The following is a 13,837-nucleotide window of genomic DNA, read 5'->3' as shown; positions in this document are numbered from 1 at the left end:
TGGTTGGGATGAGTTGGACAGCAGAGTGAATGAAAAGCAGCCAACAAGTGCTCAGCATTGTGGGAACTCCTTCAAAGACTGTTGGAAAAGCATTCCAGGTGACGCTGGTTGAGAGAATGCCAAGAGTGTGCAAAGCTGTCAAGGCAAAGGGTGGCTACTTTGAAGAATCTCAAATATAAATATATTTTGATCTGTTTAACACTTTTTTTGGTTACTACATGATCCATGTGTTATTCAGAGTTTTCATGTCTTCACTACTATTCTACTGTCACGGCATTCAGAGGAAGAAGTTGGGACCAAGGTGCAGCGTGATTCGTGTTCATATTATTTATTCGAAACTGAACACTAAATACAAAATCAAAAAGGAATAACCGAAACAGTTCTGACAGGTGATACAAACACTAAAAAGAAAATAACCACCCACAACTAACAGTGGGAAAACAGGCTACCTAGGTATGGTTCTCAATCAGAGACAACGATAGACAGCTGCCTCTGATTGGGAACCATACCAGGCCAAAACATAGAAATACAAAACCTAGACATACAAACATAGAATGCCCACCCACATCACACCCTGACCAATACAAAGCAATCTACGGTCAGGGCGTGACATCTACAATGTAGAAAATAGTCAAAAGAAAGAAAAACCCTTGAATGAGTAGGTTTTCTAAAACTTTTGACCGGCAGTGTATGTATAATTTATATATATATATATATATAAGTCCAAAAATGGATGTAGCAACTACAGATTGCCCCTTTAAGTCTATTCAAAGTGAGAGCATGTGTCCTTTAGGCCTAAGGATATTTTATCAGCATGAATTAAATGCTTTTATTACATAGGTTTGGAWCTGCACTATGCAGCTGTTGCAAGAGGGGATTTTTCAATGGCTGCCCACTGGTTTAAAAAACAATGATTGAAAGGCAGCTTAAACTTTTTCATTTCAACCATTATTGGGTTCAAATACACATTTAGATTTGTGACCAGCCATCCACAACAACCWCAATCCGTAMGGCGCAAATAGCTAAATGAGAGAGYARCAGTGTKATTCWCRTCAATGCGCYATGTATATATCAATAATAAGTGAYAYCCATATCGCCGTAGACYACACCACTGCWGTCATCCTTMCCTCCAAGCGTTTATTCAAGTTGGATAATCTTTGGATGCCGACAGCAGTCGCACCATTGGAAGACATAGCTTGGACTGTAGCCTACAAAAGCCTATTCCTGTTCTTTTCCCGCGATCCATCAAACACATTTGGTGTGTCATCATAGTGGTCTCTGACATGTGGTCAGACTCGCTCAGGTGGAACAAACTTAAACKTGCRCCTTTTTTCAATGYTCTTTTGATTGTCAYTGAGAAAACAGAGAMGTGTGAAAGATATTTTTYMWYYWRKTTTTYMAAARKKKYYKKWAWYYKRWTWMMAWWWTTTTKSCSGKMAMSGRWTWRKTWMRKTTTTTTTGTAATCCCTTACATGTAATCCATTACTCCCCAACCCTGTTCGCTAGTAACCGAATGTTGAGATCCTGTATTGAATGTAGCTTGCCAAAATAGAAAGTAGGCCTATCCATCACAATACAATAGTGGTGAACACAGAATCTTTGATCTCCTTCAATGTAAATGGTCATCAGTATGGAGTCCACTCAGTGATAACCTCCAGTGGGCATGAACAGTCAGCAACATGTCACTATGTTACRCTGACATAACAGTATGTGATTCAGTCTCATAGGAACTCAATCCACTGTTCATGACGCTGATAGTAATATCAAATAAATAGTGATGACATTTACATCATAGCTGTACATTTTCCAGGTCGTTCATCAATCCAATGGTGAAAAGGAAAAAGGTGAGTCCCAAATGGCAACCTATTTCAAATACAGTATTAGTGCACTACTTTTGACCAGAGACCTATGGGCCCATGTCAAAAGTAGTGCACTATATAGGAAATAGGCTACTCGCTACTGCCCTTTCCTGACTTTGGGGGTAAAGTGGATTATGGGTAAATCCACGGGAACAAAACCTTGCTGAACCATGTCTGCATTTCCTTTGTGAGGTTCTGATGCTGGAAACCGTTTTCCGATGGGGGACTAACCCCCCATTCTAACTTCCGCGAGTTAAGCAAAACTATGCTGCATCAATGGTTTAACCARCATTCTTCTATTCAAGACTATGAGGAAGCAAACTAAACTGGCTCTGAAAACGGTACCATGATAAATCACTCCACTCAGACTGTAGCTGTTTGACATCTTGTCTATCATTTATTACAGAAAATTTTTCAGTTAGTCCCTCAGGTATACTATGTTCACTGTGTATGTGTGAGCAAGAGAGATGACCCTCAGAGGATGCAGGGTGCCGAGGTGTGAATGTAACTGTGTGCGTGTGTGTATGTGTCTATAAACTAGAGCTCAGTAATCTACAGTATGCAATGTAAACAGTGACCTAACCGTGTGGCTGTTTTAATGTGTATACACAACAGGCCCTGCATTTCACCAAGCCAAGATCCATCTGAGCCCTGAACAGGTGGACCTTTCTTCTCTGTGCTCCGTGTACCCAGGGGAACAGGTTTAATGTGGACACACAGCTTCCTCTCTGGATCTAACAGTCAGGGATCACGGGCTAAAGATTGGTGAACACAACACGCTACAGTATACATGCACCAAATCTCCTCTTTCCATATAAGGCAAAACCCAGAAAAAAATTGTAAAAGCCTTCACCCCATCCTAAAATTCAAACATGTAAGGGCTCTATTCAATTCGTATCACGGAAGTTCAGCATTACAGCATGATTGAAATTTAAAGGCAATGTTCCCRKGTTAGCGAAGACWGCATTCACGGAAACAATGCATATGTCGGCTCAATCGGAATTTACCTTAAAATGTATATTCAGTGATACAGATTGAATAGAACCCTAGTTGGTACAAAGCATCATGTATCACCTCAAGGAAGAAGGAAAGTATTTTTGACCTATCATACAGTATATTACAAAACGCTATCCTTAGAGCAATCATTTCAAACTGATCTCAATAATCCCTACTCAAAATGCAGAACTTTCAACTTTCACTTCACAGTGAAACGATAAACAGGGGTGCGGTGTCAGCTTTACGGAAACCAGATAACAAAAACAAATGTGATTTAATCATTAATCTGACGTTTTAGGAATACAATTCAATGGAAATAACTTATAACAAATAAATGAACTCAGTAAAAAAAGAAACGTCCCTTTTTCAGGACCCTGTCTTTCAAAGATTATTCCTAAAAATCWAAATAACTTCACAGATCTTCATTGTAAAGGGTTTAAACACTGTTTCCCATGCTTGTTCAAKGAACCATAAACAATTAATGAAAACGCACCTGTGGAACGGTCGTTAAGATACAAACAGTTTACAGACGGTAGGCAATTATGTTCACAGTTATGAAAACATAGAACACTAAAGAGGCCTTTCTACGGACTCTGAAAAACACCAAAAGAAAGATGCCCAGGGTCCCTGCCCCCAAAGTCAATACTTTGTAGAGCCACCTTTTGCAGCAATTACAGCTGCAAGTCTCTTGGGGTATRTCTCTATAAGCTTGGCACATCTAGCCACTGGGATTTTTGCCCATTCTTCAAGGCAAAACTGCTCCAGCTCCTTCAAGTTGGATGGGTTCCGCTGGTGTACCGCAATCTTTAAGTCATACCACAGATTCTCAATTGGATTGAGGTCTGGGCTTTGACTAGGCCATTCCAAGACATTTAAATGTTTCCCCTTAAACCACTCGAGTATTGCTTTATCAGTATGCTTAKGRTCATTGTCCTGCTGGAAGTTGAACCTCTGTCCCAGTCTCAAATTTCTGGAAGACTGAAACAGATTTCCCTCAAGAATTTCACTGTATTTAGCACCATCCATCATTCCTTCAATTCTGACCAGTTTCCCAGTCCCTGCTGATAAAAAACATACCGACAGCATGATGCTGCCACCATGCTTCACTGTGGGGTTGTTCTCGGGTTGATGAGAGGTGTTGGTTTTGCGTCCGACATTTTTTCCTTCGTGGCCAAAAAGCTAAATTTTAGACTAATCTAACCAGTGTACCATCTTCCATATGCTTGGGGAGTCTCCCACATGTCTTTTGGCAAACACCAAAGACGTTTGCTTATTTTTTTCTGGTCAATCTTCCATAAAGCCCAGCTCTGTGGAGTGTATGGCTTAAAGTGGTCCTATGGACAGATACTCCAATCTCTACTGTGGAGCTTTGCAGCTCCTTCASYGTTGTCTTTGGTCTCTTTGTTGCCTCTGATTAATGCCCTCCTTGCCTGGTCTGTGAGTTTTGGTGGGTGGACCTCTCTTGGCAGGTGTGTTGTGGTGCCATATTCTTTCCATTTTTTAAAATAATGGATTTAATGGTGCTCGGGGGGATGTTCAAAATTTTGGATATTTTTTATAACCCAACCCTGATCTGTACTTCTCCACAACTTTGTCCCTGACCTGTTTGGAGAGCTCCTTGGTCTTCATGGTGCCGCTTGCTTGGTGGTGCCCCTTGCTTAGTGGTGTTGCAGACTCTGGGGCCTTTCAGAACAGGTGTATATATACTGAGATCATGTGACAGATCATGTGACACTTAGATTGCACACAGGTGGACCTTATTTAACTAATTATGTGACTTCTGAAGGTAATTGGTTGCACCAGATCTTATTTAGGGGCTTCATAGAAAAGGGGGTGAATACATATGCACGTACCACTTTTCCATTTTTATTATTATTTAATTTTTTAAAACAAGTTATTTTTTTCATTTCACTTCACCAATTTGGACTATTTTACATACATGTCCATTACATGAAATCCAAATAAAAATCAGTTTAAATTACAGGTTGTAATGCAACAAAATAGGAAAAAAGCCAAGGGGGATGAAAACTTTTGCAAGGCACTATATGCCCCTCTGGTGGGAGCTAAACAGTTATCATCTGTGGATTGAGAGTTCAAAAGCACCCCTCGATCGAATCCAAAGCTTCCTGGTTCCCAGCCAATCCCTGTGGCCTAACTCTCCTGTTAATTAACCGATTGGAGATTCACATCCAATAAGAAATTATGCTCCCTGATTCGTCAGTCGTCAGGAACGGCCTCGTCCATCCATTTCATATATGGCAGGCTCCCGTNTGATTCGTCAGTCGTCAGGAACGGCCTCGTCCATCCATTTCATATATGGCAGGCTCCCGTCCTCAACTGGAAAACTCAGCACCTCTGGAGTCTCATAGGGATGGACAGACCTGGGGTGGAGGGAAGGAACAACATAGACATTAGGCAAATTAGCATCCCTAMTGCCTTCCTGAGACCTGAAGTACTGTTGCCCTGGASCCATAAATGCTTTGGCTTTACCTGACATGTAACTGCTTGGGATGATTTCTAAAGGAACCAAATGTAACTTACTTGACAAAGTCTGTGACCCTCTGGATCTGCGAGGTCCTCGTCTTCACAAACTACAATGCAGATAAGTCCCTGTTATCACGCTGGAAAGTTGGCTTCAACTCATARCGTAATTTTGAATGACTGGCCAGAGACTTAAAAGCTCTGCCAAATAACCTTACCATCAGAATTTCCGTCGCATCTTGAATCTCTCCTTTCCAGTAATACCTATAGGACAATACAAAAAACCTTTGGGACATACATACAGTAGGAAACTGTACACACACAGTTAAAAGTATACTTCTGTGTAGTGTGACAGGCTGTATCACATCCGGCCGTGATTAGGAGTCCCATAGGGCGGCACACAATTGGCCCAGCGTCGTCCGGGTTTGGCCGTCATTGTAAATAAGAATTTGTTCTTAAATGACKTGCCTAGTTAAATAAAGGTTAAATMAAAAATATAAAAGAATACACACTCAAATATAATGGTTCTAAATAGTACCAGATAGAGGTTCTTTGGCTTGTAACCAGGACCTAGAAATTAACACCCACCACCTGCCAAATGCAGGTAGATTTTGACATTGGCAGGTAAAAGCCAATTCATGCTTGATCCGAAAATGTGGTTGGAGGCGCTATATGGATGGTGTGACGCAAATGCAGAGCCTCCAGAGGCACACAAAGGCCAAAATGAGCTSTGTACCGCATCGCCATGCACCTCTCATATTTTGTAACAATGCGGAGGGCTCCGTATAGCTCCGCATTGACATGATTGGTTGACGGTAGTTGGGGTAGGAGATCCTGCATAAACACAAACTCACTTCATCGACAACTTCATTCACAACAGCTCTGCGCTGTAAAGCGCAAGAAATATGAATGCACTGACTTCAGCAGTGGACATATGTGACCCGATTCAGGAAACTAGGTATATGTCGCAAGTCATGACTTCACAGGAGAGACGTTTGGACGTAAAAATATGTTTTTATCAAAATGCGTTTTTTGGCAGAATTGCCTTCTTGATAACCAACTTTTATGTCATCTGTAAATATGAATAAAGTTGTTAAATTACAAGCCCAGTGGGTTTAGCCAAAGAAAAAGTCAGGAACCTTCCCACTAGCCATGATTGGCTGAGATAATGAGTGGGTTGGACATGCAGAGAAATTAGTTTCAGATTGATCTGCGGCGTAGCATCTTGTGTGTATAAAATTAGCTGRTGTTATGTGTAGATAATCCTTTCTACTGCAGTTTTTTTGAAAKATATAAYGTTAGCCATGGATAACTGCAAATATGTTGCTWCTGCTCTCAATAACATTGCTGCCCTGAATTTATCRGGCACTATCAACAAAGGTCAGTGGGAAAAAGTTTTGGACTAATTTCTGGAGGACGATCGTGGCATGCTGACTCTGATTATGAAAATGAATCAGATGAGAAATGTAGGTAAAACATTCCCTGATTTAGGTAAAAACATTTTCATTGAAGAAGACATTGTAGATTMATTTACGTGTATGAAGTGTGGGTAGCGTTAGTGATGTTTTCTCAGAATGCCATTTTGCATGGCTAGTTATAGCCTAATGTTAGCTAGCTAACATTGAACCTATTTGGTTAACTTTAGCTAGCTATGACAATCGGTTTTGTATCATGCTAGTAACATTACTTTATGGATTGGGATTCAAGTTTATTTTATTTTTTTGCTAGCTAACGGTAACAGTACATGTCTAAACTAGCTTAACGTTAGCGGTGGTTAGATACCTGGCTTGCTAGCTAACATTAATTTACGTGTATGAAGTGTGTGTAACGTATTGTAATGAAACAGCTCTTTATTCTGATAGGAACAGCACAAAATTGCACGTCATGCAATGCACGGCTCACCATCCAACTCTGCACTCACGCACGCTGGTTTGGTGCTTGTCGTTACACTACTCCCTCCTTTCAAAGAGCGCGTCCTCGCGCTAGCTTGCGACTCTACGTCTTACAGGAACGCGCTCACCGGCCAAGCACACGCAACTGTCGTGGATGCATGGTCCGATCACTTCTGACACCAATGTAATGAAACAGCAAGGAGCCCGTGGTCTGGAGCGCTATCGACTGTGCCGCAAAAGCATGCTCGTGCGGCAGAGTCGATTTCCCGCTTATAAATTTTTACGGTATGGATGAAACGGTTACCGGTTTCACGATAAACCCCTGTAAAATTCCCGACGATTAGTATTACCGCTTCAAATATTAATTGTCATCAAAACCGTGTTTGATTACCACGGTTTGAAAAACTCACTGTAATACTGTCCAGCATCGACCAAAGTTAGCAACAGTCTGACGCAGGTGCAGCATGCAACTTGGGTTATGTTGTTTTTGTGTGAAAACATGTCGGAAGGCAGTGACAGCGCTCGGGAGATTGTTCAGCCTTCTAAAAGGACCAAGTCTGAAGTGTGGTCGTATTTTGGGGTTTATAAGAGTGCTGAGGGAAACTTAATCTAAGATGGTCACCCTGCCTGCAGAACATGCAAAAAAAAATTTGATGCGAAAGGGGGAAACATTTTAAAATCTTTTGAGTCATCTTGGTGACCACCACCCACTACTTTATAGCAAATGCAAGGTAAGTTAACTTTCAGCTCAATGCATGATGTGGGGACTTCGGAATGGGGAAAAATGTCAAGGTTTGTCTGTCTAACTTGCTAACAGCTTGTCAATAATGTAAACTGTAAGTTTTGAGTGTTATTTACTCTTGTAAAAACACTACACGTTGTTCTGCTGCTGTATGCATCGTGTGTCTGCAGACTCTATTCGCCCATTGCATACGATAACACATTATGTAGTTTAGTCACCCAACCAACATATTTTGTTAATTTAAAATCCGGCAGACGTCGACTTGGTTGTAAAAGTGTTCCAACAGGAGAAACACTATACAAGACTCCTGTATTTATGTCAATTGTTGGGCTCATTATAATTACTATCACAAGTCTCATTTGTATTTATGTCAATTGTCCAGGGGGTCATTGCATATACTCAAATGCAACACAGAAGATAGACTGTGTGATAGTGAAGAATAATTATGATGTAACAACACTAATAATAATACATTTGCTATTCCCTTGTTTACAGAGTGGGCGTGCAGCAGGCAAACCCAGTGATGGTACTGGTCCCTCCCCATCTACAGTTGTGACAGACACTCGAGCAAACATTTAAAAGGCAGGCTGCTTATGCACCCACATCAAAACAAAATGCTCAAGACCTCACTGCAGCCCTTTCATATTACATTGCAAAGGACATGATGCCATTTCAAATTGTTGCGAGGCCTGGCTTTCTGAGCCTGACGAAGGTTGCCGTGCCTCACTACAAAGTGAGTGCTGCTCATTTAATTTGTTTGTTTGACTTGCTTACTTAAGGTTGTGTTCATTTAAACCTGCACTGGGGAAACTTTAACCTCTCGTGGCCACATGGTGCTATCTTTAATGTTAATGTTATTATTTTAATGTTTATGCACACAAAAAGTGCATAGTACTGCTAGTTTATTTGTTGGTTTTCAATATAAAACTTGGTGAACGGATTTCAGTGTGTCAGTACTTTTTGAACATTTCCAGCACATTTTAACAATACTGCGATAATACTGATAACCGTGATCAATTTTGGTCACTATAATTGTGATATGAAATTTTCGTACTGTTTTCATATCTAATGTAACGTTAGTGATGTTTTCTCAGAATTACATTTTGCATTGCTAGTTATAGCCTAATGGTAGCTATCTATCTAGCTAACATTGAACCTATTTGGTTAACTTTAGCTTGCTATGAAAATTGATTTGTATTGCAAGTTAAAGCTTGCTGTTAGCTAGCCAGCTGACATTACGTGTATGAACTGTGTGTAGGGATGTTCTCAGAATGCCATTTTGCATATATTGTATAATGTTAAAATATTTGTATCTGGAATTTGTCTTTCAGCAACAGTAGAACACGCCTGACTCTCCTCCACCAGTCATACAAGGAGAATGGTCTAATGCCTCCCATCAAAAAGAGAGTTGGCCCAAGCACAGGTTACACCTGAAGCATGAGGACTTGCAGCGACTGGTGAACTTCATCAACAACTACACAGAGGATAATGCAACAGTGTTACCAGGACGCCACCCAGGACACAAACACTTTGGTGGAAAGCTGCTGCCATCCCATGTGACAAAAGCAGCAGTGTTGCATCTCTGCAAGGAATCGATGACAACACTTGGTATGTAAAGCATAAACACATTGAACAAATTCTTATTTTCATGATGGCCTAGGAACAGTGGGTTAACTCCTTGTTCAGGGGCAGAATGACAGATTTTTACCTTGTCAGCTCGGGGATTCGATCTTGCAACATTTCAGTTACAAGTCAATGCTCTAACCACTAGGCTACCTGCTGGGTATCTCCTTTAACTCAGCCTTCAACTGATTGATACTATTTTAGTAGCAGGTCAAGCTGTTTCTATTTCCTGAAAGTGTAACTTCAGTAACACCTCGTTGAGTAGCTGTTTAAACATTGACAAGCCTCTATGAGAACAGACCATACATTCTTATTCATGGCCTAAGATAGAGAAAGATCAATGGAGTAAGATACAGCGACAGCCACAGGCCAGAACAAGTGCCAAACCCTCACATTAGCAGGCCATTGTGTGATTGTGTCACTGTAGAGAAACTGTGGATATTGGCCAGCTGTCAATCAAAGTGGCTGTGTCTGTTACTGAAAGTCCTGCTTGACTTGAGACTACTTTTTGTGCAACCATGAGTGAGAGTGTTTATTTCAGTTCAACTAATGTGTTGTGTTATGGAATGACATTTCTATGACTATGGGCAAAGATGGTCTCTTGTGAAAGACTCACGTATGGCCTTGTGTCAGTCAGTGGTTCTCAATTCTCTCCTGGACCCCAGTGTTCCAGATGTAGCTCACTTCATTCAACTTGTCAATTAACACAATAATAACATGTATGGAATTTTAATAATATATATGGCTGACCAGAATAAAAACATGTATGTTTCTTCAAAAGGATCTAAAAATAACCATTCAGATTGAGAAAGGTTCTTTATAGAACCTTTATCCATAAAGGTTCTATAAAGAACCATAAAAAAGGGTCTATATAGCCCCACAAAAGGTAACCATAGTGGAACCTTTTTGGTCCTTTTTAGAAAAAAAATGTATAGTTCTTTATAGCACCAAAAAGGGTTACTCTGTGGTTACAAGCAGGGCATAACATTTGCTTTATAGTCCAGGAAGATGGCAGCCACTCAGATTTTTTACAACCCAAAATATTTTTTCTCCCGCTAATATTACACCACACAAACACCCCAAAATGTATTAGGACGCTTTGTACTGTTTCTAAACAATAACATGTATTACTAGAAAAGAAGTAATGTGCAATATTGTTTAATTTATTACAATTTTTGTGACTAATTATTTCAACCAAAATATCACAGGAGACAAAATAGTTTAATCTGCCAGGTAAGGCGGGGTTACCGTGTTGCCGACTAGAGACATATTTGGCCTGTGAGATTGAGTTTAACAAGTAGAAACATTGTTTTTCTTCCCTAGAGTTGAAACTCAAACATAGAAAAAACTTAGCTTGTGAACAAAAACTTTTAATAGCCGAAACACAAGAAAGTCTCACTTCAGTAGACTTTCACTTCAAGTAAATTAGACCCATTTATGCCTGTGCTCAGCATTTCTAAAAATGAATCTTTTACTCAGCTCTTCATGTGTGCACAGCAGCAAGGCGTGTTGCAGCGCGAGGTGGATAGGCTAAATCGGACTCGTAGTTCTTTGACTTGTGCGATTAATTACCAGCTATGAAACAAAACGTCAGAAATACTTTGAAAACATTTATTTACTATTTGTGATAATACTTGACTATTTATTAACAAATGTGAGTGAAATGCTCGCACTGGGGAGCCACTGACACCCGCTAATGTGGCTGGTGAAATTAACATCTGAAAGGCACTGCATGGTGATTCGCGATCGCTGGATTGGCTGCAGCATTTACAGTGATATGACTGACCGCCTCAAATCGGTTTTATGTAGCAAAATTTGAAAATGTATTTTTTTTTACATTGGTAAAAAGTAGAAACTCAGAGCTAGAAAATGGTATATCATACACTGCATTTTTGAGGAACAATGGGAAAGTAATTATTCTTTGAATTTGATAAACTTGTAAACTCACTTTTTGAGAAAAGGGCTCTCCTTTGTCTACACCCATTCAACATGTTCACACTCTCTTAAGCCAGCCCCACCCATCTCTTTAAGGATTCACATGTGAGGTCATGTGCTAAACGGTGAGTAGTGTAGTAAAGATTAAGACTAAAAGTGGTATTAGCCTACAATAAGGAAAAATTCCAGGTAAACCAGAAGGTGTCCAGATCAAATATTTTAGAAATAATAGGTGACGCTAGCACAGATAACCTAGTCTAAATTGATGGGTCATGTGAAATAAATGCTATAACCACCAGCTACATCCAGTGGTGGAAAAAAGTGCTAATTTGTCATACTTGAGTAAATGTACAATATAAACTTTAAGTAAAATACTTGATTACAAGTATTTGTTTAAAAAATAAGTATCAAAAGTATAAATAATTTTAAATTCCTTATATTAAACCAGGACAGACCAATTTTTTGTATTTACTGATAGCCAGGGGCACACTCTGTAACGACATTCTACGTCATCCTCCTCCTCAGACGAGGAGAGGAGAGAGGGATCAGATGACCAATGTGCAGCGAGTATGTAGACATGAATGAATTTATTAGAACACGAGAACACTGAACAACACGACTTATCTTGAATATTTACAAAATAACAAACAAACAACGTAGACTAACCTGAACATGCAAATACATATAACGAAGCACGCAAGACAGGAACGAACGAGACGAGACAGTACTGTGTGGTGCAAATAAACACAGACACAGCGACAATCACCACAAACAAACAATGTGAACCACTACCTTAATATGGTTTCTCAATCAGAGAAGATGAAACAACCTGCCTCTAATTGAGAACCATATCAGGTCACCCATTTACCAACATAGAAAACACATAACTAGAAATGCCCCCCACACTCACAGCCCTGGACCGACTAACACATACAAAACACAGAGAAACAGGTCAGGAACGTGACACACTCCAACATAATTTACAAACGAAGCATTTGTGTTTAGTGTGTCCTGCACGATCAAACGCGGTAGGGATGACCAGGGATGTTCCTTTGATAAGTGTGTGAATTGGACAATTTCTGTCAAAATGTTATGGAGTAAAAAGTACATTATTTATAATGTAGTGAAGTAAAAGTAAGTTGCCAAAAATTTAAATAGCAAAGTAATGTACAGATAAGTTATTTTTTGGGTTAAGTAGTACTTTAAAGTATTTTTTACCGAAGTACTTCACACCACTGCCCAAATGCCTTCACACCAGTACATTAGCTACTGTTAGATAAGCATTTATCAATAGTATTCCATACATAAGTTAAGGCCATGAAAACTGAGTGAGGTGCACATGTACAGTACATAACAGATATATGGCGGCATGCATTTGTGTGTTGGACACCTGATATGGTCACATGATATTGTTGTGGTATGTCACAGAAATCTTGTTACGACACACATATCAATATTAATTTTCTTGCTAAGTGGGATGGGTCTCTACAGAAGGTATAAACGGTACCGCCAAATGGTTACTTGCATAGTAACAATATAAGAAATAGTGTCAATATATATAAAATATTATATACAATATTACACGAACAATATCAATAATGATAAGTGTAGACAAGTAAGTATCAGCATAAAATGAAGTAAGTGGCTGAGCAGCAGGATAAAAAAAATATTATAGTAGCAGCAACGTATGGCGTGTGTGTAAGGCGAGAGTCATTTGAATAAAGCCACTGCAGATAGTGCTGATGACTGGTCCGTCCGAACCACGCATGAACAAGGAATCTATATTCAGAGAGCCTGTTTCTTGTCCTGCCCTTGACTTTGTTGCAGGGCATGTGATGTCCATAGCCTCTTCGACACAAAACTCCCTGATCTTCTCAGAAAGATACGTTTGTCTAGCTGTGTCCAGTCAGGTGGTGCTTGTACAGGCAGACCATCTATGGGAGGAAGGATGACTGTCCCGCCTGAGTCCAAACGTCCTTTGGCGACAACACCAGACTCCAGAGCATCGAAGATGTAAAAAAGGAAATAACCCCCAAAATTTAGAAGACATTACACGCCTTGCACAACATCAATTCACCTCCCAAGTTTAGATAAGAAGAATAACCTCATACAATGCAATGAAATTGATATTCACCTGAAGGTGCTGGTACTGCTTGATCTGTGGCAGTTGGCTGAAAGTCGAGTCAGGTGGTCATGCCAGCCATAGTTTTTCCACCAGCACCGTCCTCCATCCAGCTATGGGATGTGAATCAATAAAGTAGTTGCAATCATGTTGAGGTCAATTAAATAATCAAAACGTGTTTTATGCT

The 13,837-nt window shown here is 40.0% G+C and overlaps 1 protein-coding gene across 1 annotated transcript in view; it reads right to left on the bottom strand.

Moving 5' to 3' along the window:
• Positions 1 to 5,130: 5,130 nt before the first annotated feature.
• LOC111963857 (protein CutA homolog) overlaps positions 5,131 to 13,837 on the bottom strand; it is a 31,499-nt gene continuing 22,792 nt past the window's right edge. Inside the window, exons 4-6 of the mRNA XM_023987409.2 lie at positions 5,555 to 5,600; positions 5,397 to 5,446; positions 5,131 to 5,236 (exon numbers count right to left, since the gene is read on the bottom strand). Coding sequence (XP_023843177.1) covers positions 5,134 to 5,236; positions 5,397 to 5,446; positions 5,555 to 5,600 — 199 coding nt within the window. The 3' untranslated portion in view covers positions 5,131 to 5,133. The remainder of the gene's footprint in view (positions 5,237 to 5,396; positions 5,447 to 5,554; positions 5,601 to 13,837) is intronic.

The sequence above is a fragment of the Salvelinus sp. IW2-2015 genome, linkage group LG5, assembly GCF_002910315.2.
Source record: "Salvelinus sp. IW2-2015 linkage group LG5, ASM291031v2, whole genome shotgun sequence".
Classification (NCBI taxonomy): Eukaryota; Metazoa; Chordata; class Actinopteri; order Salmoniformes; family Salmonidae; genus Salvelinus; species Salvelinus sp. IW2-2015.
The sequence above is the reverse complement of the archived record's forward strand: the minus strand, read 5'-3'. Positions and strand labels throughout refer to the sequence as shown.